General features: G+C 38.0%; 1 protein-coding gene across 4 annotated transcripts in view; it reads left to right on the plus strand.

Moving 5' to 3' along the window:
• Nucleotides 1–24002, plus strand: part of cttnbp2 (cortactin binding protein 2) — a 125591-nt gene extending 101589 nt beyond the window's left edge. For all 4 annotated transcript variants that reach the window (XM_067999531.1, XM_067999535.1, XM_067999534.1 and 1 more), the window contains 10 exons: nt 1234–1333; nt 7608–7766; nt 11741–11928; nt 13124–13302; nt 14491–14693; nt 16456–16638; nt 17609–17663; nt 20203–20335; nt 21418–21522; nt 23203–24002. In XM_067999531.1, the coding sequence (XP_067855632.1) occupies nt 1234–1333; nt 7608–7766; nt 11741–11928; nt 13124–13302; nt 14491–14693; nt 16456–16638; nt 17609–17663; nt 20203–20335; nt 21418–21522; nt 23203–23433 (1536 nt within the window). In that variant the 3' untranslated portion in view covers nt 23434–24002. The remainder of the gene's footprint in view (nt 1–1233; nt 1334–7607; nt 7767–11740; nt 11929–13123; nt 13303–14490; nt 14694–16455; nt 16639–17608; nt 17664–20202; nt 20336–21417; nt 21523–23202) is intronic.
• Nucleotides 24003–24726: the final 724 nt, after the last annotated feature.

The raw sequence follows: 24726 nt of genomic DNA on the forward strand, positions 1-24726 counted from the left end.
GCCTGATTTAGGCAGAGTATGATTTAAAAGCTGGATGAAATTCCTCCATTCCCCCAACCCATATTTTTTGGAACTATCAACATAAATTAGCAGATATTTAGGACTGTTTTCATAGAACCGTAGGTCTGTAGCACTCTAACCAAGTATCAGGTCTCTGTGGAGCCACTTATTTTGTGTTTTGTAACAATCCATTTTAATTATACTAGTCAATCTCCTGTGGCATTGCGCAAGGGTTCAAGTGAAGCAGGGTTTGAGGGCAGGGAATAATTGTACCAGGGCTTGCAGGCGTAATTCAATCTTCATTTTAAGTCAAACATTCTGTCCTCATTTTTATGTATGTTTCCATTATAAATTCTTGTATCCACATTTTTAATGGAAATTGCCTATATAAACTTGGTGTGTTCTAATTATACATCCTGTCAGTGGTGGCACTACAGGATGTCCACTAGTGGGAAGGTATAATTACTACATGGCAAAGTTTACATAGGCAATTTCCATTGTAAATGTGGACATACGAATTATAATGGAAAACATTGACAGAAACTATGTACAGATGAAAGATGTTTAATATAATAGATTATACTGTCAATCTGCTTCGGTAGTATTGCTTTTTTTTGTTCCTTTTTATGTGAGTTGCTTGTACCAAAGGCTTGGAGCATGGTGACAATTGCCACTGGACACTGACATTTGCTGCTGTGACAGAGTAGGAAAAAAAGGACATAAAATGAATCATTGTAGATAGTATGAATGCTGATGGTTATGGATGTTGGATCCAAAGGACTGATCAGAATTTTCAAACAACTGCAAATCCATACACTGCAGGAATGAAGTGGTGTAAAAGGATGTTATCCAATCTTGGGTTTTGGATGGCAGTCTTAAAGTGCTTAAATTGCACACAGATTGTGACATCATCTGAACCAGATGTCGATGTGTTATCCCTGCTGGGGTCCTTGATATGTTGAATCAAAAAGCAGTCCTTCTGATTTGACAAAAGGACCCAATCCTGCATTGTATGGATTTACAGTTGTTTGAAACTTCTGATCAGTCCATTGGATCTAAAATCCATAGCCACCTAAGAGAATACTGCATTAAAGAATCATAGAAATTTACGGCACAGAAGGAGACCAGTCGGCCCATTGTGTCTGTGCCGGTTGAAAAGGAGTCATCATGCCTAATGCCACTTTCCAACTACAGTTTGAAGTTAATTAATCCACATTTTGCAATTCTCCACAGCACAAACAGGAAGCTGTTGGTTCCAGCTGTGAAATAATACAAATTGCGATGGAAGCAAGTTCATCAAAAGACCAGCTGGTGGAGCTGTTCATTCAAAGTGGTAAGAGATCCATAATTGGAATTGACAATGTGTAGAATTGAATATGTTGAAAAACTGTTACTTAGAAGGTGGTGAGTGAAATAGTGTTTTTTAAAAAATGAAGGTGCTTAACAACAAATGGATTTTGAGAGAAATGCCTCTATTTGTTCGTGGGAATTCAATCCCATAGAGTTTAGTCACTGTAACCCATATTATGTAAATATAGTCTGGAGTAGAACTCCTATTCATATGAGAGTGAATAAGGTGTCCGACTTGGCTCACTGGTGGCACTCTTGATCTAAGTTAGAAGATCATAGGTTCAAGCCTCACTCCAGAGACTTAAGCACATAATCTAGGCTGAGACTTCAGTGCAGTATTGAGAGTGTGTCCTTAGATGCTGTCTTTCAGATGAGACATTGACCAAGACACCATCTGCCCACTCAGATGGATGTAAAAGACCCCATGGCTTTTGTCGAAGAAGAGCAGTTGTCCTGGCCAACATTCATCCCTCAATCACCACCACCTAAAACAGATTAACTGGTCATTTATCTAATTACTGTTTGTGGGACCTAGCTGTGTGCATAAAGGCTGCTGTGTTTCCCTCCATTATGACAGTGACTACACTTCAAAAGTAAGTTGCACAATCCTAAATGTTCTAGAAGGAGATACCTATACACTTCAATTGTTGTTACACTGTCACATTTTCCAGTGACACAAATATGAAAGTATAATTCCAGAATCTGACTATGGAGTAAAGTTGCGTAAGAGACCTTGAGGAGGCTTGACACAGTATGAATTATAACTCCAGTGTGATGCCAAGCCAGGTTTATAAAATGTTCAGAGGATCCATTGGCACTCTGCACTTTATAAAGGAACCAGGAGTTTTGAAAAGTGTTTTGAATATGTGAGTTCCCATCTATACTGTCATTTTATTTATATTTTTTATTTATATATATAATATAATTACCAGCTGGAGGCTGAGCTCATCTCCATGTAGCTACATCAGCACAGAGCTCTCTTATTGTAGTCATGGGCAGCCTGCTGTATAGCTTCATTCTCAGACCAGAAGGACAGTATGACTTTATCCTTGTTATCTCTGTCACCCCTTATAACCATTTTAAGTTTCAAAACTGCTGGAGGTGGCTTGCGAGCTGCTATTTCGTAGAATTTCCTAATATGACAGGAAGTTCTGCTCTAATGAATAAAAACAATGGTCTGTTGGTAGCAAAGTATAATACATAGTAGTAGCAACAACATTTTTTTTATTCGTTCATGGGATGTGGGCGTCACTGGTGAGGCCAGCATTTATTGCCCATCCCTAATTGCCCTTGAGAAGGTGGTGGTGAGCCGCCTTCTTGAACCGCTGCAGTCCGTGTGGTGAAGGTTCTCCCACAGTGCTGTTAGGAAGAGAGTTCCAGGATTTTGACCCAACGACGATGGAGGAACGGCGATATATTTCCAACTCGGGATGGTGTGTAACTTGGAGGGGAATGTGCAGGTGGTGGTGTTCCCATGTGCCTGCTGCCCTTGTCCTTCTAGGTGGTAGAGGTTGCAGGTTTGGGAGGTGCTGCTGAAGAAGCCTTGGTGAGTTGCTGCAGTGCATCCTGTGGATGGTACACACTGCAGCCACAGTGCGCCGGTGGTGAAGGGAGTGAATATTCAGGGTGGTGGCTGGGATGCCAATCAAGCGGGCTGCTTTGTCCTGGATGGTGTCGAGCTTCTTGAGTGTTGTTGGAGCTGCACTCATCCAGGCAAGTGGAGAGTATTCCATCGCACTCCTGACTTGTGCCTTGTAGATGGTGGAAAGGCTTTGGGGAGTCAGGAGGTGAGTCACTCGCCACAGAATACCCAGCCTCTGACCTGCTCTTGTAGCCACAGTATTTATCTGGCTGGTCCAGTTAAGTTTCTGGTCAATGGTGACCCCCAGGATGTTGATGGTGGGGGATTCAGCTATGGTAATGCCGTTGAATATCAAGGGGAGGTGGTTAGACTTTCTCTTGTTGGAGATGGTCATTGCCTGGCACTTGTCTGGCGCGAATGTTACTTGCCACAAATCAGCCCAAGCCTGGATGTTGTCCAGGTTGTGCTGCATGCGGGCTCAGACTGCTTCGTTATCTCATTTACGTAGCACCTTTAATGTAGCAAAACATGATGAGGCACTTTGTGCAAGGGGGAGAATGGGGGAATGGACACTGTACAAGAGTTAGGAAAAGTGCTTGAGAGGTGGGCGTGAAGTTGGGTGGCAATACACGTTCGAGGGTGTTAGAAAGGAAGGGAAGGTTAGAAATAAGCAGACATAAGGGGACCAAAAACCACCAGTTTGTGCAAAACAAAACTCCATAATATTTAGTAGAATACAGTTACCCTTTAAAGCTGTTTGAATCTTGAAACAAGGGTCCAAAGTTCATTTTATGTTCTGAAATTAAGCTTTGTCTAGTGGGGTAGTTATACAACATAGTTTCTGACATAAGAGAATTATGCTGTCTGTGATTTATGGGTGACACCTGAAATCAGTACAGTTTTTCTGCTAATTAAAGTGAGTTACACAATCAATGATTTACTCCTGAGAATAAAGTTCACTCTCTACACCTTAACAGATGTCTGTTCTTGCAAGTTTTTAGAGCCACGTAAGAAAAAAAAAGTTTGATGCAGCCTGTTACAATTTTGTAGCACACTGCTGGAGTTTGTATGGCATACAGAACTACAGGAGAAAAGTCTTAGTGTGTAAAGTTATTCAAAGTTCGAGAACGTATTTATGAAATAATGGGAAATGCAGCAGACAGGTGATGGTCTATAAAACTAACCTGGCAGTGGTTAAAACATAAGCCGAAATGCAAGAAACAAAATTATATTTTAAGTTCAAATTAAGCGGTTTTGGTATGCAAAAATAATCAGATTTCTGTGCAAGACTGGTATAAATTGCAGATTGAGAGCATAAATTTAATTTAAAGTTAAAACTATTTTGAGTGTGCTTTGAACATTTGTTCAGATTGTTCTTGACAAAAATTTACTACATACTCAAAACTGTCTTAGAAAAAAATGTTTTGCGTCCTCCATTGATTAGATTAATTTTATCATTATCTAGTTTGAATCGCAACAGGGCTGCATCATATAGAGTGCTCCAATTAAAGTATGAGTAACCCATATTGACTCATCCTTTAGCTTTTTTCTCCTGCTTGTGAGGAAGCTGCTCACTACAGAAAGCTAACATCCTGTTCGCACTGCACCACGGGGTGATACAATATCATGCTGTGCCACTGAATCACCCCTTCCTGTCCCTTTTTATAGGACTCTATTAGATCTGTAACAAAGTAGAAAAAAGTTCCCTTGGATTGAATTTTCTTAATTCATCAAGATCGTCAAAAAGAAAACTCATTAACAACCCATCATTGCGGTGTCAGTTTCTACGCTCTTCAGAGCTTCAGTGCAGCAAAGATGCCCATCTGGCATTTTACTGGGACCAGCATCGTGGGAACCATAGTGGGACTGATGCCAAATGGCGTCTTTAATAGTGAAGAATGAGTGAAAGGGAAATTGAACCTATTTGTAACTATGGGTGAGCTAAAAGGTTGTTTATCTATTCCAATGAAAACCACTTATCATGCTATTTTAAATGAATTTCTTATTAAACAACAAGCTATTTCTTAAGCATTTCTATGTAATCTATCTTGTTTGGAATCCTAATGGAACCCATTTAATGTTCTGCATTTTCCTTATGTAAAACACTTTGATTAAATGAGTTAGATAAAATCTGTAAATGAGCGGGATAGAAGCAAATGAAATTCTGAATAGATAAGCATAAGGTACGTGTTAGAAGGAAAAACTGGGCAATAGACATACTCAGTGCATGGTAATGAACTACATAAGGATGAAGTTGAAACAGATCTATGGGTGTTACTAGACTCTGTACATAAGGTGCAGGCCAATATGGAACAGCATTTAACAAAACAAATCCTGAATTATTGCTGTATAAATAGAGTGGAAGATGGAGGCTGTCATGCTGACTCCGCGACACTCTGGTCAGGCTGCAACTTGAGTATCATGTCAAGTTTTGGTTATCAAGGCATGAGAAAATATTCAGGGCTTGGACGCAGTACAGTGAAAACCTAGGCTGATCCCTCGTGTCAAGACTGAGGTATGAGGGAGACTGGAGTAATTTGGACTCTTCACCCTCGAAATGAGGCAACTGAAACAAAGAAGCTTTTGAGATATAATGTGATAATAGAAAAAATATTATCAGAGCATTATCTCCAGGTAAACTTTGACAGTTGGACAAAGACGCACAGGCACAAACTGGTGAAAAACAGTTTTAGGAATGGTGTCAGGAAGTTGAACATTCGGATTGAACTTTTGGGCAGGGTAGTAGAGGCAAAAATCCAATCATTCCAGAGACAGTTGAATGCTGTGATGGAGAATTATAGGTTTTTCTAGATTGATAAGCTAAAATGAGCAGAATATTCTTGCTCATCCACACTTAGTTTCTGATTAAGTAACATGAAGCTGCCAGCAAAACACTAAAATTTCATTCCCTGATTTTGAATTGCTGTATTGTTTTCCTACTGAGCATACAGGCGTGAGAATAAATTTGATCAGTCTCCCTCACACTACGCAGCATGCCTGTTGTCCTCCTTACTCACTGCTTTAATTTTACCTTCACGTCATACATCTTTCTCTTTCATCATTTAATCTCAGATTTACATGATAAAATGGATCTGATAATTTGTGTCCCACGATATTATCAGTGTTCTGTTTGTATTCAGCTGAACACTCTTAATAACCCTGTAGCATACTGGTGTTTACAACAGCATTATTCACTAACTTTTCGTCACGGCCCATAATAAGAACATAACAAAATAAGAGCAGGAGTAGGCCATATGGCCCCTCGAGTCTGCTCTGCCATTCAATAAGATCATGGCTTCTACCTCAACTCCACTTTCCCGCTATCCCCATATCCCTTGATTCCCTTAGAATCCAAAAATCCATCGATCTCCGACTTCAATATACTCAACGACTGAGCATCCACAGCCCTCTGGGGTAGAGAATTCCAAAGATTCACAACCCTCTGAAGACATTTTTCCTCTTCTCGTTCCTAAATGGCTGACCCCTAGTTCTAGACTCTCCAGCCAGGGGAAACAGCCTCTCAGCATCTACTCTGTCAAGCCTTCTAAGAATTTTATAGCTTTCAATGAGATCACCCCTTGTTCTTCTAAACTCCAGAGAATATAGGCCCATTCTACTCAATCTTTCCTCATAGGACAACCCTCTCATCCCAGGAATCAATCTGGTGAACCTTCATTGCACCCCCTCTAAGGCAATTATATCCTTCCTTAGATAAGGAGACCAAAACTATATACAGAACTCCAGGTATGGTCTCACCAGAGCCCTATATAATTGCAGCAAGACCTCCTTACTGTTATACTCCAACCCCCTTGCAGTAAAGGCTAACATACCATTTGCGTTCCTTATTGCTTGATGTACCTGTATGTCATCTTTCTGTGATTCATGTACAAGGACGGCCAAATCCCTCTGACTACCAACATTTCTTAGTCTCTCACCTTTTAAAAAATATTCTGCTTTTCTATTCTTCCTACCAAAATCCTAAGCAACAGCTTGCTTGAAGGGCCACTGTCAGGAATGCTTCAATATGTTGTACAGCAGATTGATGAGACATGGGTCTGTGTCCAGAATTTGTCACATGATGAGCTTCTGATTTTAGTTGTGCCTTAGTGGGAATTTGCTAAATGTCCATTCATTTGTGTTGTTAATGTTGGGCCCCTATCCTTGCCTCTTAAAGCATTCCTTGGAGGAGAGAATATTGAGTTCCAAATCTTGACAATACCGCACAGCTGATCAGGCAGTGAATAAAGGCCCAGGACAATTGCAAGACTTCTGAGGGCCATAGATGAAGGAAAGGTTGGCCATAGTATTAGTACCACAAGTTTGTTAGAACAAGGGCATTCATATTTTACTGTCACAAGCAATAGAAATAATCATAAAAACATTGAGTTTTTAATTTATAAAACTGCTCTGAACTTGACTTCTGGATTACAGAAAAAGCCACAGTGAGAGTTGCACTAGTAATTACATATTAGTTGTAATAATAGCTCATTTTATTATATAATTTTTAAAAGTTAATAATAATTTCAACCATTTGTGTTAATCCTGTTTACCTCCTGTTTCTATAGAAAGCCATGAATCTGAATTTGATTAAGTGCAATCCTTTTTTTTCAAATGATATAAAACTTTCATCAAAGCACATTACCAGTTTTTAAACACTGCTGTTAACATGTTCTAGGTATCCTGGTTCCTTTGAGACAGTCTTCTGTTACTGAGAAGGTAACTGTTGTCCTGATGGAAAACCTGGAGAAAGCTACCTCGCTTTCAGAATTTCTGGGCGAGCTACTGGATGCCCTGGAAAACCGGGGTGCAGAAAATCCCTTTACTTTCCAGCATGGTAAAGTACCATTGCCTATTTTATGTTCACTGATTTATAAATGGAAAAAAATCATCATTATAAATGGTTTGAAAAGTGACAAACTAACAACTTGCAGCTTCAGATCTAGGGCTGACTATTTTGTAGTGCAGTAATTTCACAGCAGTAAGATGTGTGATCACATGAGATGAAAAACTCTGATTTAGTTCATCTCATGCCACAACAAAAGCAGCTGTTCTCCATTCACACTGCAGGAGAATAACCTAGATTGGCAGATTCTGAAGGAACCACATACTGAACACGCACATGAAAATGTCATCATGACTTTGCAGATAGGTGGTGTCACATGGTGTTTCCTACTCTGGAGTTCAAGAAGACCCAGAGTCTGCTATTGTATCAACTAAATTAAGTGAGCATGTATTTTTGTTTCATTTTGATGTGGAAAATCTATAAAATATAACAAAAGTTTCTTGGAAGCTACAATCAACGTGTTTATCATTTGTGTGTGTAACAAGATTCTACCTCTGAAAACCACATAAAACATTTGTTCACCAATGATAACACCATCATTTTTTTGAAAAGCTCTAAAATTGTTGTAACATTGATGTGATTTTTTTTAGATCAGAGGTTCCCAAACTTATTTTGCGGAGCCATTCTTCAGCAATTCATGTCCCATGCACACACCCCCTCTTTCTAAGAAACAGTGGATGGAACTTCCATCTTCAGCAGGGGCATAGAACCGGTGGTAGCGGATCGATTGCCCATTAGACACCCTGCCTGATTGAACTCAGTGGAAAGAACATTGGAAAGGAACATCCAGCGGAGTGTATAACGGCAGCCGATCCGCTAACACCCGTTTTGCGCCCCTACCAAAGTTGAAAGATTCATCCAGTATTTTTTCATAGAACAAGAGGATTTAATTTTCTCGGCTAAGATAACATGCACAGTAGTAATGGTACCAATATCAAACTGGTACCCGTAGTACAAACACAGGACCAGACAAGGCTTAATCTGCAGGATGATAGTTATGACGCAATAAAATGGATGTTATAAGTAAAAATAACCCCTTCCTGCAATAAAAATTGCCACGGCTTGGCCTAGAATCTAGGCTCTAGATCTAACTGTGCCTGTGATATTCCCTGACAATTATTAGCTTGATCTGAACACATCCCGGTGATGAGTGAACCCCACCACCAGCTACTGCAGCAAGAGTTGGATGAGGCCCTGGAGCAGCAGCAAGTAGACACACACAAGAAGGAACGCTGCCACTTCCGGCACCCCTCTGGCAGCCTTCATGTGATCCCAGCCTTTACTTTGTGGGTGCCTTGGTTTGTGACTGCTGTCCAGCAGGAGGAGGAGAGGCGGGGGGATGTTCAGCCATTCAGAGTCCCGGCTATGTGGCTCAGCTCAAGCTCCAGCTTGTCCCTGGTGACCACAGCCATTGGAACATGCACCCTAATGACAGCATATGACTCTCACTGACAGCTTGTCCTCAGCTGCAGGAAAACAGCAACGAGGTGCACTCTTCACTGGATTGTGATCGTTCCTGGGTATAAGTGCAGCAGTCTGTTAAATGCACCAACTAACATTTGTTCAGACCTAGTGTCATCCTCATCTCCCCGCCCCCCCCCACTGAAAGTCATGGTGCACCTCCCAGTTTGGGAACCTCTGTTTTAGACCATTCACAAAAACCAGCAGTGATAATATTTTGTTTTTAAAAATTGCATTTTTATGAAGTAATATTCTATAGTTTATATCTTTACAATGAATGATGGTGCCTTTTCTTTAACTCGGTAGAGTCCATTATGGTGCACTAGAAAGTTTAGAAAAGATACTATTTTCCTCAGCGTAGCTAAATATTGTGAAAGATCTCACTGCAGTTGCTTTTTAGAGAATACTGGCTAGAAAAGAAAGATTCGAAAGTTGTGCAGATTTTTAAATGCATCCCCCCCAAAAAAGTTTTTATACAAATGTAATTGAAGCAGGTTAAATTCAAAAAGAATGAAAACAAAATTAACTTTCACTTTACATTGTTATTATCCTCAACTATTATTGAACAGACTCAGCAGTCGCCATACTTCTATGTCACAATTCGATTTCAGAGTGCTTCGCCTGTTCTTAATCTAATGTCTAGTGAACATTACCATGCCAAATTGGAAAATAAATCAGGAAGTCCTTGTGCTGGAACACTTTTATTGCATGTACTGTACTTTTCAAGTGGGTTTATTATATCTTATTAAGCCAAATATTTGCAGATCATTATTTACTTGTGTTGTGGTTGCTGCAGAGTTGGGTTCTAATTAAACATTCCTGCATAGCACAAGGGCTTACTCTGATGTAAATAAGTGTTTTTTGCTTTTGGGCATGTTTATGCTTTTCTACCTACTAGTTGATATTTCTGACTTAAATCTGTTAAATTTATATTGAAGAGAAGAACTGTATTTTTTTGAGCTACACGTGTCATGTATTTGTAGTCTTTGTGAGATATGCAAGAAAATTCTGGGACTCCTGTGGAAAATCCAAGGAAGCTATTTAAAAATTGCTTGAACTGTACCGGATGATTCTATATTCTATCAAACATTCCTTTCTACATTTGCACTTAGAAATATATCACAGGCGTGTAGTAAAAATAGTTTCATAAGCATAACCCCGCCCCGGTCATTAAAGGTCCATTGGCAAAATCCTGAGATCAGATCTAACCTGGAAACTGTCTTAACCTAAATGGAAAATGTTCTAAATCAGTGTATACATTATCATTCAGTAATCCCATCTTGACCATTTTAAATGTAGTTAAGAATATATCTGTTATACTGAGAAGCATTTGCTATCTTACTGCATTCATCCTCCTCCAAAATTAAATTTTTTTGTATTTATGTTAATGTTTTTATTTTCTTGGAGTATACCAAATTGTAGGATTTGTTTAAATAGGTGCATGGAGTATAAATGATAAGAGAATGGAGGCTCAGCCATAAATTACTCTCTTTCCCCATCTCTCTTTAATAATGGAAATTGGCAGTTAATTAAGAGTCCTTACATTTTTGTCTTGCTAATATGGATGATATAGCAATGTCATAGCCATGGGAATGTAGACAAGTACAGTACAAATAACAACAAAAAACACATAGCGTTGCTCTTTAAGAAAAGATGAAATGCAAATATCAAAAGAAACAGGTGATTTGCACATTTTGCACAATACTTTGTTCTGCAAATATTGTGCCTAATTATTGAAGTTTAAATAATGGAAGTTCCACTTGTATTTGCTTTGTATATTAAAAAGCTTCTTGTTGTCTGTACATCTGCTTCCATAATAGTCACTTGTTTGAGCTGCAATTTGGAAAAAAAATCAATAGCGAGGCAGCCTAGTGGCTCTAGTGTAGAATTTCAGTTTGAGTCTGGTCATCAAACTTTAATTTCTGAGTGAATTTCAGTCATTTACAACTGAGTGTCTGATTACCTCATGCTCCATTTGGGGGATGGGGAGGGAAGGGGATGTAGAAGTAAAGGGGGAATTGCAACAGGGAGCTCCTATGGTGAGCAGTATATATTTACCCCCCACCCCCATTAGCTGAATGCACAGCAGAATTGACAGTGGCCAGCGAGAAGCCTAATGCTTCAGGTGGATGTAGGAATGGAACAGGAATGAAAGCTTAAAGAAAGTAGGGAAATATCTCTTTGAAAAAAATTATTTATATGTAGAAGAAAAGCGAGCTACAATCTAATTTTGGATAAATTACATTTTCTATTAAACCAAGTTCTGGATCTTTGAATCCTGATGAGAATATTGTTTTTAACCATTTCCATTTCATAGAGGTTAATTATCCATGTAGCTAATGCCTGAAATAGGCAAGAGCCTCAATATTATAATGGTGTTGAAATAGTGTAATTACTCAATCCGCGACATTAGTAAGACAATGCATTCGACGGTTTTAAGGCCATTCTGCATAGAGTTAAAACTACTTGTTGGATGACATTTTATTTGTACTTCCGATTTACAGTCGATGGGACTTCAGAGACCTACTACTTCCAAGAAAATAGTTTCCTGATAGGGACAATGGCAAAGATGAGACTTCAAAGTTCAGACTTGATGGTGCAGCAACATTTTCGATGGGTTCAGCTTCGATGGGATGTGGAGCCTATTAGTGGTTTGCTTCAGAGGTTCCTCAAAAGACAAATTATTCACAAGGTGAGAAAGCATTGTGCTGACAGAAAATGATGCTGATTTGTTACAATATAAGTTGAGCTTACAATAGGGTGTAATCTACCTTAATTCCTTATTCAGAAGCTTTAGAAGATTTTATAGCTGCCATTTTATACAAAGATTTTGTATCCCCTATTCACATTTCATTACTAAGAATATTCTTTTGAAAAGTAAGAATCAGGAAGCTTGGAAATCTAATCTAAACCCATCAGCAAAATGCCTTATCCAAATCTCTATTTATATGGATGCAATTAAATCCAGCTGAATCTTAAATAGCTGTTGCAGATCAAAAGTAAAACGTGTTGTTTAAAGATTACAATCAGATACATTCCTAATAAAATTCATTATTCCAACTTGCAACACAACTTAAAATAACCGTGGGCAATCTGAACCAGCTAAATTAGTCCATGCTTCAAATTATGCATCTTGAGGGCTAAATTTTCTGTAGATCTGATGCAGTATTAAGAGTCTTAGATCACAAAATTTGGCTGAATATCAACCCATCACAGCACAGTGTATTCTTGTATAATGAAGCAAACCATTTTGACACCACATCTGTGTTTTAATGTGATCTACGTTGAGGTGGGGGATGGGGGGAGACTTTAAAATTATGCCCTGGGCTACCCAAATAACTCATTTGGTTAAGGCAATGAGTTCCTACAGACCAAGGAGGCCCTGGATTTGATCCCTGGTTCCTGCTGAGTTACCTGAAATCAACCAGCCTGGCCTTAAGTGCACCACAGCTATCTTATCACCTTTGGGTGGAGAGTGGAAAGTCAGCCAGGGTTCCTGATTCACATTGCTATACAGAGAGTTCTGCACATGTGGATGGCAGGTGAAGACTGGACCTGGCTTTACTGTGATGCCTCTGTGGCAAAATAGCCTGCTTACGGTGAGTGTCTAGACTCTATGAAGAGTAGCAGCTTGGGATGAGGTACCAAATTAGTACCTGTGGAACTGTACCCCAGCAAAGAGTCAAAGCCTTCATGAGAAGAGGAGGGCAGTAAATTGACAGAAAAGAGAGGAAGAAAAAAAATCATGCCCAATTGCAATGAAATACGATTAAACAAATGGTTTGTAACAAATGGTAATTATGTTAAGATTCTGATTTTTTTTAAAAATTGCTTGACTACTCTGCACCATGCCATATTCATGTGGAAATAATGGCAATACTTTACAGTTCCGAGGACAGCTACCGACTCCAACTGATCCAGCATGTAAGGCAGTGCAGTGGGTATGCACAGTCTGGCGCCAGCTGAACTCCTACTTGTCTCGCTTAGGAACACCTGAGGCATTGATGGGACCAAGAGATTTCTTTTCCTGTCCAGTCTTACCAGGCCAGGTTCAGCCTATAATGAAGTAGGTTTCTCTTTCTATCGGTTTAGCTTTTTTAAATTGGAAACTTTTTATTTAAAAACAATCTCTCATCCCATTTCTCTTGTTGCATATGGAGGCATGGGGAAACTGGATGGGTAGGAGGGTGCTACAAGTACCATAATCATTTTGACTTTTTTGACTTAATAAATCGTTGGAGTGAAGTTCAGTTGTGTTATATGTAATATTTTTTACCCTGAGATTGTTGCTGCTTTTAACTTCTGCGATCCATCATCATATATGTACAGCTTTTAATATGGGGATATTAAAATTTCTAGTTAGTTAGTTGCTAGTATGCTAAGCTGCTTGTGAACCTTCTGAACCAAAATTACCAAATGCATGTCACAAAGATTGTCCTATAAGGAAATTATGTGACTTAACAACTTTGTAACACCATTCTATCTGAAGGTACCGGATAGTTTGTGTATGTTTAATTTATATATAAAATTGTTTTGTATATATATCAAAATAGCACTTCCCGTATGGATTTTGTCCATCACATCAATCTATAGGCAAATCTTTTCTGTGTCACTTGAAAAAAACATTTTTTTTTAAAAAGGGGAGCTAATCTTTTGCAATGTATAGAGCAACAGGAAATAGCTTATTGATGCAGGAATCAGCATGTCTGTACCATCTGATCTTATCAAATACACGGTCACTTAATGGTGGATGCTTTTGACCTGAAGCCTGAAAAGTAGAAGCACTTTCTAAATTACGAAGTTCCCTGGCCAGACAAAACAATTAATTTTAATTTACCCAAGTATATGTTTACTTAACAACAGTTAGACATTCTGGTCTTAAAGGGACTCAGTGCCGCCTAAGCCAAAAAGTTATGCATTGTGCATTGTGTTTTTTTTATTTGTTCTTGGGATTTAGGCAACACTGGCGTGGCTGCATTTATGGCCCCTCCTTAGTTGCCCTGAGAAAGTGGCAGTGCGCATCCTCCTTGAACTGCTGTAATCCTTGTAAAGATGGTGCTTCCATAACGGTGTTGGGTCAATAACCTGAAATTCTCTAACGATGATAAAGGAACAGTGATGGATGTCCACATGAGGATAGTGAGAGATTTGGAGGGGAACTTGGAAGTGATGGTATTCTCATGACATTGCTGTTCTTATCCTTTTTTTTGCTCACTTCCTTGTACTTGAAAGTTCATTTTTCTTGAATTTGCAGATGGATGGCCAACTTATGGAATAATGTCATTGCTCCCAGAGCAGAAGAAGCCATACTTTCCAGAGCCTCAGTGAACAGACCTTCTAGACAAGGCCAGCCTATAAATAAGATCCTTAATCAGGGGCAGCAGGCTGTAGTCAAGGCTGCCCTGAGCATCTTGCTCAATAAAGCTGTTCTACATGGCTGCTCTCTTTCCAGACAAGGTAAAATGGAGAACAAGAAATAAGTTGCACCCAGTCTGACTATATGATAATTCTATCTTTTTAAAGAACTTAGTTTAATAACCTGTGTACAATGTATAAATCAGACTGAATTGTAAATTCTTTTTTATTCTGAGATTATAATTGCTTTATTATTGCCATGAAACTGCAGTGACCTTTAGACCTGAGATATGAAGCTGTTGACCTGCACAGAATGTGCGCTGAAAACACAGAGCATGCCACCCTCTAAGAGACTGTTTTTGCTTTTGCCTGGCAACCTTTAAGTCCATGTATTTTCAAAACTCTGTTGAGCTCTGAAAAGGTACATATGATTTGATCAGACATTTTTTTAATAAACCATCAAGAAATGCAATCCAATTGGACAGCAATATATTTTAATTTCTTAAACTTGATATTCAATTGTGAGTGATGGAATCTTGAGATTACACTCTGGATATGAAGAAAACACTTTGACAAACTTTGGTATCATACTGCATCTATTTTAAGTTTATTACCAACATGCAGAGTGCTTGTCATTGTGCTGCCAGCAAAATGCAGCATTTTGGTAGCTGTTGAGTGGTGCTGTGCACCATTTGCGCAGTGGACTTAGTCATTTGGGGACATACAATATGCAATTTATGCAGAATCTGTACCATCCAAAGTGAATTTTATTTTTTGCTTGTTTTTCTTCCTCCTACATCAATTTTCTTCCTTTCCTGCAAGTACTGACTTCCTCCTAGGATGCTGGTTGCACTTCAGTACCGTGCTCAACTGGTCATTCTTCACATCTAATCCCAAACATGAGTGTCGGTAGGCTATTTCACCATTGAAGCTACATCCACACATGCACTGTCCAGCAGGGGTCACTGGATGGCAATCAGAAATAGGAAATTTGACTGATTTCCTCCCTCCCAACCCCAGGAACATGCGGACTAATTGTAGTACCCCTTCAACTACCCTGGTTAAGATCAGCAAATTCACAATAGGCTGGGAATTAACCTTGGGACCTTCTGATCTGTATAGATCAGTTACACGTTGACTTTGCTAATTGAACCATCACTGGAATTGAAAGGAATACAGTTTATGCTTCACTAACACAGCTAGTCCTATACTCAGATATATGCTCCTCTACTATGATTGGTATCCAACTTACCCAGTTTTTGAACATGTCCAGAACTTCACACTGAGACGACAAACAAGTTAGTATCAGATAATTGATTTTACCTGCATGGACTGTACATGCACTGTGAGTGAAGTACAAAACAATGTTCTAACCATGTCCACTGAGAAACATTTATGCACATATTTATGAGCTGTCAAATGTATATCCAATACATTTAGGTTGGCTGAATATCATTTATTTTATTGTGACAATTTTAACATTTATTTTGTTAATTTTTTTAAAATATTATTGATGGCTCGTACACTAAGTTGATTTTTTTTTCTTTTGATTGGAAGAGGCACTGAGTACACAAATTGACTGATGAGTTACTCCAGGCAGCTGTCATACTCCTGGTGTTGAGAAAAGCCAGGGATAAGTCACCTCACTTTCTCAGCTAGGAAATTATCTATGCTGTTGGGAGTACCTGAAGGGGGGAGAGGAAATAAAATGTCCTTTTTATTTAAAAAAAAATCTGAAATAAATAAAAGACAAATTTGAAATGATAAAGAAAATTTGTACAATCACTTGGTGTTCTAGAAATTGATTTAGGTGTGTTAGGATGTGTGATGGAAACATATGTTAATTGAGAACATCCGGTTACAGAGTTGGAACAATATGCGCCAGAATTCCAAGGATGGAGTTTTCCTCTAACCATGATATCCAATTACAAAACCAGCAAGAAGAAAATTGACAGCAATGCTTGGCGAAAAGTGAGCACTGGCCCCCGCAAGAAGTCTGCCCATTCAGTGTCTCAGTCATGGAGCAAACTTGAAGGGCAAAGAGAGGGTAAGGCTCATCACAGTACCATACAATTTATTGTAGGAACTCAGTACTACATTATGCAAAAATTAATCAGGATATCAGTCTTAAAATATAAAAATTTATAATTTGCTTACATAGGATGTTTCATTCTTCATTTTAGAAGCTTTACTTATAGCATTACTTTGGTTTCTGAAAATATATGCTTGCAGTTGTGTTTGCAATGAGAAATGATACAAAGTCAAGTGTAGAACTTAACATTGTGTTATGGATGAAATGTTAAACCAAAGCCCCGTTAAGTGGACATAAAAGATCCCATGGCACTGTTCAAAGAGAAGCAGTAAGTTCTCCCGATGCTCTGGTCAACATTCCTTACTTGCCTAAAAACAAATGACCTGGTCATTCATTCATTTACTGTTTATGGGATCTTGCTGAGTGCAAATTGGCTGCCACATTTACCAACATAAAAGTAATTGCATTTTATAAGGTAATTCATTGGTTGTGAATTGCTTTCATACCTTTTTAATAACTCCTAATTCCCAAATGCACATCAGCTTTATTGAAGTTTTGCAGATCCATTTAAATTGTTTTTAAGTTCTCACTACAGTGAGGCATTGTTATGTTTTGTTGCATAAGTGACTGATCCACTGCAGTCATTAAATGCATTCTGCTTCACCAGTGGTGTTGCCAGCTACTGCATGCATGGTGCGAGAAATCTTGAAAACTGTGTGTGCAGAAGTGGACAGGTAAGCAAAGCAAATAACCTTGTTTTTTAATATATAATGAAAAAAGTGTGAACACAGCATCCTCGATGACTTTATGTTGAGGAATCCAAGCTTTTTCCAAAGATATCTAAAGTGTATTTGTATTCTAAGAAAAAAAATCTAAGATACGATACAATGAGTTAAAGATATGGGAAATGTTAATGGCAAAATGAATGAACTGTTATCTGTCTCCAATACGCAGTGTGCATAATGTCTCTTTTTCCCTTGAGTAGGTATTCAGCTTATGCCAAAAGACTTCAACAAGTTGAACACGCAGACTAAATTGCAGTAAGTTTCTGCCGATCATGTTATGGACAGACGCTTAGCACAATTTCTTCTCTCCACTATTTTAATAAAGGAGTTAACCCATTTAAATACATAATTTAGATACTTTCTGCAATTGCATTTAATGTTAACATTTTATGGTTTGATTTTGGTCAACCTTCAAAACCAAATATTCAGATCATTAGTATTTATCTGGAAATGAGAAAAAAAATATAAAAGTACTTTTAATTTTAAATAAGTTGGCTCCATACTTGTCTGTCAGCTTTGTAAACATTAATTGCAGCAGATCAAATACTGAATGGATAGAATTAATCATCACATACAGCAGTGCTGCAATTAGAGCACTCTTACTCATAAAGTGTGTTTCTAAAATAATGATGTGTATAGACAAGAAGCCTGCTGAATAACAGATTCAGTCATGCCTTTCTCTGTTTAAAAAAAATGCAAAATACAGGTGTCCTCTTGATGATGGCATTAGATAATCACAAGTAAATTGTTTGGTCAACTTTGTCTTTGAAGTTCCACTGCAGTCGTCACACAAGTCTGTTAATAACTCTAATTATTCAGCATATTGTTTATCAGTGAAGGGTCAGAGATTGGGGTATGGATGGTGAAAATGCTATTTGATGCAGTTTGAATAGGTGACCTTTAGGTAAAAGGCTGTGTTGTTGGAGTAATATAGAGGATCCCAATGTTCCCATGTCCAGGACAGTTAGCTTTTGTTTGTTGAGGCTTGATGCTGATTGTTGGCCCAAGCAGATGGACAACTTAATTTATTTTTGGTCCAATGGGGAAGTTTATTTTTCCGGATATTTTGTTCCATGACTTTTAAGTTGAGGATATTTTGTGGGGTTCCCAGCAGCAAACCATGTAACTTGAGACTGTGTATGACCTTGTATTTTCTTCTGTTTCTCATAATGATTATTAATTTTATAATGAACACATTTTCAGTCTAAATGAATGACAATGGGCAAAATCTCTCAGCAGTGAAAGTTCCAAAAGAAATCCAACATGAGCTCTGTAAATATTCCAAGAAAAAACTAACCAACAAGAAAGTTGATACTGAACCATGATAAAGAGAACTCCAAGCAATGATGAATAGTGAAATTTGCATGTAATTAATTTTACTTTTCAATGGTATGTAAATAAATTATATGTGACTGCCCAAAGTTTGATTCAGCCAAATGGAATTGATGGTATGGAGGGAATAGGGGGAGTTCTGACAGTATAGTGTTTGTTTCAGACAGAGCATGTTTCGGGATCTTTGCTCTTTTTACGAAATGGATCTAAGAACGAGTTACATTTAAGTGTTGTGTTGTAAAACAAAATGAATTTGCACAAGCTTAAGCCGCAGGCTGCAGCCCCTGAGAATGGGGAGGGGGGAGTTGATATGTTAATGAACCAATTATCCTTAAGCAAAGACCAGGGGATATTAAGCAATATATTATTTCGGCTCTGATAGCCTAACAAAACATTCGCTCTTATTATGGTGAGGATGATTCAATTCATCTGAACCCAGCATGAGATGTCTGCTGAGAATATGCTGTTGGGAAAGGTGCTAGTCAGTTTAGTTGAGATGTCTACTCGTGAATCCCTGAATGGGGATGGGGTCAGCAGCCCCGCCTTTTCTCTTCCACTTAAAGTGCTGCTTTAAATCTTGTGAACCTGATCTCCCAAATTGCTCTACTCTTCCATGTCACACAGCCTCTTCCCATTCAAATGTTATTCTTATATTTTGACAGAAAAAAATAAAAGTATCACCTCACATTAACTGATATTGAATTCTATCTGCTATTTTATTGCCCATTCTTATCAATATCCCCTTGCAGCTTCCTTTGGCCCTCAGAATTAATTACTACGCTTCGCATTTTAGTAGCATCTGCAAATTTGAACACCACTCACTCTAGCCCTATATCCAAATTATTGATGTACACCAGGAACAGAAGAGGTTCCAGAACAGAACTTGTGGGGCACATCTACCCACTTCCAAACCCTCTGAGAAACTGCCCTTAACTCCAAGTCTCTGCCCTCCTTTCTAACCAGCTTATAGTCCAATTTGCTACACCTCCCCAAATTCCATACGTCTTAATCTTCTCCAGTAGTCTCCTGTGTGGTACTTTGTCAAAGACCTTCTGAAAGTCCATGTACACTACATCCATTGCAATTCTCCCATCCACCATATCTGTCAACTCCTCAAAGAACACTTAACAGTAGGTCACATCAGATGTACTGAAGATTTAAAAGAAACAGGATACATGTGATTGACTAGTTTGAATTAAAATGTTTGAGGGTTTTGTTCCAAAGGCCTTTCTGAAAATTAGAATTTATCTTGCAACCAATATTTAAGCTAGACGTTGCAGGTCGAGAGATCTGAATTTCTTGAATGTTCGTGCTACTATGCATTGGTCATAATTTTTTCAAGATTGTAAATTTGTTGAGATCAACTGAGTGACCTTTCAAAGCAAAATGATTTGAAAGTTTTTATGAATGTTTTTAACTTTTTTAATTATTTCAACATTTAACCTTTATTTTAAATTCCAAGTTCCCTAGAGAGTGGTCCACTGAAGACTGCAGATCTAGAACAAGGGTTGTCTCTATACACTGATGAAGATGATGACCTCATCGAGGAGCTCCAGAGTATGTGCTTAAGCAAGTCTGAGTCTGACATAAGCAAGGTAAGATCACTGTCCAAATGGACTGCATGGTAATATAGCTAAACTGGTCTTGATGGTAACTTGTTTGGGTTGACCACCTAACATCAGTTCTAACATCTATGAATTGAGTGAGTCAGACCATATCAACTTGGCTCAGTTGGTAGTATTCTCGCCTCTTGAGTTAGGATGGTCTGGGTTCAAGCCTCACTAAAAGCCTTGAGTGCATAATCTATCCAATGCATCCGTGAATGAGTGCTGCATTGTTGGAGGTGCTGTCTTTTGCATGATGTGTTAAATTGGGGCCCTGTCTGCTATTTCAGGTGGACATAAAAGATCCCATGGCACTATTCAAAGAGCAGGGAATTCTCTAAGTGTCTTTGCCAACATTCCTTTTTCAACCAACAACACTAAAAACAGATTAACTGGTCATTCATCTCAGCTACTATTTGCGGGTTCATGCTGTGTGCAAATTGGTGCCTCGTTTAAACTCATAACAGTGGCCATGCTTCAAAAGTAATTATGGGTATATGATGATATAAATGCATCTTCCTTGTTTGTTTGTTGATTCCCTCCCTTCCAATGTGAAATCACCCAAAGTTAGTCCCAAAGTTTTTATCAATGCTTAACCTTCAATGTACATTTATTTTTAATTTAAAACTTGTCGGTTTCATCTAAACACATAAATCACTTCATAATGCTACAATTACTATTTGGCATAGATCTGGAAGGTAGGTTGTCTCAAACTTTACTTTTTAGTTTCTAATATATGTCAAAGATGAACACTGTATAAACATAACACATGTGGCTAATGTTGATTGCCTTGACTAAGTTAAATGTTCAAGAAGTTGAGAAGTATAATAATCGTGGCCTCCTTAAAAAGAACGGTATAGTTTCTGTTACATGTTGATTTTTAAATAAAAATGCTAAATTCCTGTAACAGTTCACTCTAACTTGTTTAGAAAGTGTCTTACAAATCCACTGGATGGACTGCAATTTTCATTTTTATAAAATGGTTTAACATTTGAAGTTGTATGTTGAAGTAGAAATCTGCAGTTGCGATTTCTGTAAATTTTAAATCTGAAGTGGTCTCTCTTATGTCACAGATCGACATGTCAAAGGATCTTTTCTTTATGATTCCTGGTTCTCAGAGTGATCAGTCATCCCTAAAGATGCTAAAAGATCATGCTGCTCAGTTACCAGCACCAAAGGTAATATAAAGTTGCAACCTAGAAGTTCTTCACTTTGCAGTATTATAGGGAGATATTTGATGCATATCCTTTAACTAATGGAAATTCAATAGAAGGGAAGTACTCAAGTAACAGATTGAGCCCTTTGTTGAATCATTTCCGATAAGGTGTAAAATCAGCAGAGAGTCTTACCTTTATGTAGTGTGGCTCAGTGGTGTATTATGCAACTGTACTGCACTATATAGTACCATGGCTTGTGCAATATGCATTCATACCCCGCCCCCACCACACTCCCACAATTCCCCCACAGTGGCTTCCTAATCTTGAATAGTCTATACGTACATGGCTATGAGTGGGAGTGAGTTGCTTTCCTGAGGGAAAGAGCACACTGAAAGGCATATCAACCTGCACTATTCTTTGTGCAACCCCTAGTAGTGAATAATGGAGCAGCATAGGTGGAAACTTGGGAATGTGTCACCCGATACACTCTAACCTGGAGAATGCTAAGGAAATCGGTGGTGATAACACTTCACATAAAAAATATTTCCTTGCACCATGCTACAATTTTTATCTTAAGATTTCAGAACATTCTTTCCACAGTTGCTAGGCTGTTTAACTCCATTGTTAAATTAAGGAAGCACATGGCTAAATTCTACAGTTTAGACTTATTATATCAAGTGCTTGGATAATAAGAGTCTAAATGGGATAGAGGAGAAAGGGACCTAGGGGTACAGATACACAAATCACTAAAAGTAGCAACGCAAGTTAATAAGGCCATAATATTTATGTACCAGCAATTACACATGGCAGAATTTCAGTTTGATCTCAGCTACAGAGACATTCTCGTCAGGGAGAGAGGGAGACAAACTAACAATTTCATTCAGTGGGAATGACCTTTCATAGCACCAATGACAGAGGTATACTGGCTGATAGTAGCAGTGAACTTCAATATTTTTCAAACAAAAAACAGAAAATCCTGGAAACACTCAGCAGATCAAGAAGCATTTGTGGAGAGTAACAGATTAGTTATTGTTTCAAGTGTGGACCCTTCTTCAAAATAGCTTCCCAGCTTGACTACTCATTTAATGAAAATAGCACACACAAAATTAAAAGAGTATAGTGTAAGAAATCTGACTGACATCAGTAGCTATATAACTGTGCATATTTTGTTTATTGTTATTTCGCTATGAATACTTCCACATTTAAAAAGAACTGATGCGTACTTTGCATTATATGCTCTATATTTGAAATGTATTGCTGTATACTTACAGTGTATTGTGATAAGTTTATTAGACTGACTACAATCGTAAAATTTCCTGCATTTTGACAATTGTTAACATATGGGATGCAGTGGTTCTGTAGGTTCACGTCTTGGCAGTGGTCAATAGTCAACTCCAGTTACCAATGTATGTTATACATTTGTCAATTCTTCTTGTGGTATTGTAGCACTTGGAACAAGATCAGAATGTTCACAATTTTATTCTGCCCCTCAGCCATCAGTAAAAATGTAAAACCAAAAGGATAACCTTGTTTGTTCAGCCAAATGTTTGACTAAAAGATGCAAAATGAACAGAAATCGTTGCAATTATATTTTTTTGAAAAGGGCAATAAATGGCATCTGAACATGCATTATTTTTTGAGATGTTTGGAGCAGTAAAATTGTTTAATTCAGAATATATTAATAGTCTGTCCATTTTCCAGGTTTCTGACTGTACTCTAAAAAATGGCACGCCCATGTCAAGTAGCAGCATTAAAAGAGTGAGCAGACCGGGCAGCTCAAGAGTGAAGTCGCATCTACCTGTACTCCTGAATAACACACATCGTATTCACCACAGCAGCAGTAATACAAGGCATTTAGAATCAAATAACAATTCAACCAAGGAGATTTGGAACCTCTGCAAAACTGTATATGAAGCCAATAACAACAAATAGGAATATAATTCTGTCTGAAGGTTTTATTTCTAAGTCTTCAATTTAACAGTATACATTATGTATGAACCATAGATCTGTAATATATTAAACAAAATGTAAAGTTCCTCTTTATTGCTATATGTTTATTTGGGACCACAGTGATTATATATTAAATGTTTGATGGTGCTGTAATAAAGCACTACTTTTTAGTTGTTGCCTTTCAGTTTAATTGAATTCTTGGGTTGTGTACCTAAAATGGCTGGTTTTTGCCAAAAGGAGAAAAAGAATTTATACAAAAAGCAAATGGTTTGTTGCACATATAAACATTTGCAATCATTGTTAATGCATTGTTGTTATTCAGGGTTTTTCCACAGAAGTATATATATTATGAAGTGAGAAGAACCATGTGGTACATAGTTCGTATCCATGGCATGATATGTACAATATACGCACATGTATTTACATTTTTTAATATAAAAACTTCTTTACATTGGATTTTATTCAGTGAATAGAATGTGGCAATAAATGTTAATGGAAATACAGAAGATTTTCCTTCAAAACAAGAAGCCATATTAAATGTTTTAATGGAATTCTATCTGTTCATACTTTTTTTCATACCCAATATGTGACTAGTCACAAATCTGCAGTTCCACAGCGGTGGCTAACATTTCTCAGTGCATATCTGGATAAAGATCACAGTTTGTACAGAACCTCTCACTATAGAAATCTAGTACTTTATTTTTAAAATGGATGTAATGGATTTTGCTGAAGTAAAAAGGTATGAAGAGCAACAGAAGGAAGAATTAGCATGCATTTAAATTAATGTTTTCCTGCTTTACTTAAGTCATGAATACATGCTACTCAAACTGGCAAAAGGTGGGAAGTAGTGTTCCATAGGGGTCGATGCTGGGACCACTGTTGTTCACAATTTACATTAACGATCTGGGCTCAGGAATGGGAAGTACAATTTCAAAATTTGCGGATGACACCAAATTGAGGGGTATGGTTAATACAAAGGAAGAATGCATCAAAGTGCAAGAAGATTTTAATAGACTTGCAGAATGGGCGTGTAATTAGCAAATGAATTTCAATATAGATAAGTTTGAGGTGGTGCATTTTGATAGGAAGAATAAGGAGGCCACATACTGCTTGGATAAGAGTCTAAATGGGGTAGAGGAGCAGATGGATCTAGGGGTACAGATGCAAAAATCACTAAAAGTAGCGCCGCAGGATAATAAGGCCATAAGAAAGGCAAACCAAGCACTGGGGTTCATTTCTAGAGGGATAAAATTGAAAAGCAGGGAAGTTATGTTA

The sequence above is a fragment of the Heptranchias perlo genome, chromosome 18 (genome assembly GCF_035084215.1).
Source record: "Heptranchias perlo isolate sHepPer1 chromosome 18, sHepPer1.hap1, whole genome shotgun sequence".
Taxonomy (NCBI): Eukaryota; Metazoa; Chordata; class Chondrichthyes; order Hexanchiformes; family Hexanchidae; genus Heptranchias; species Heptranchias perlo.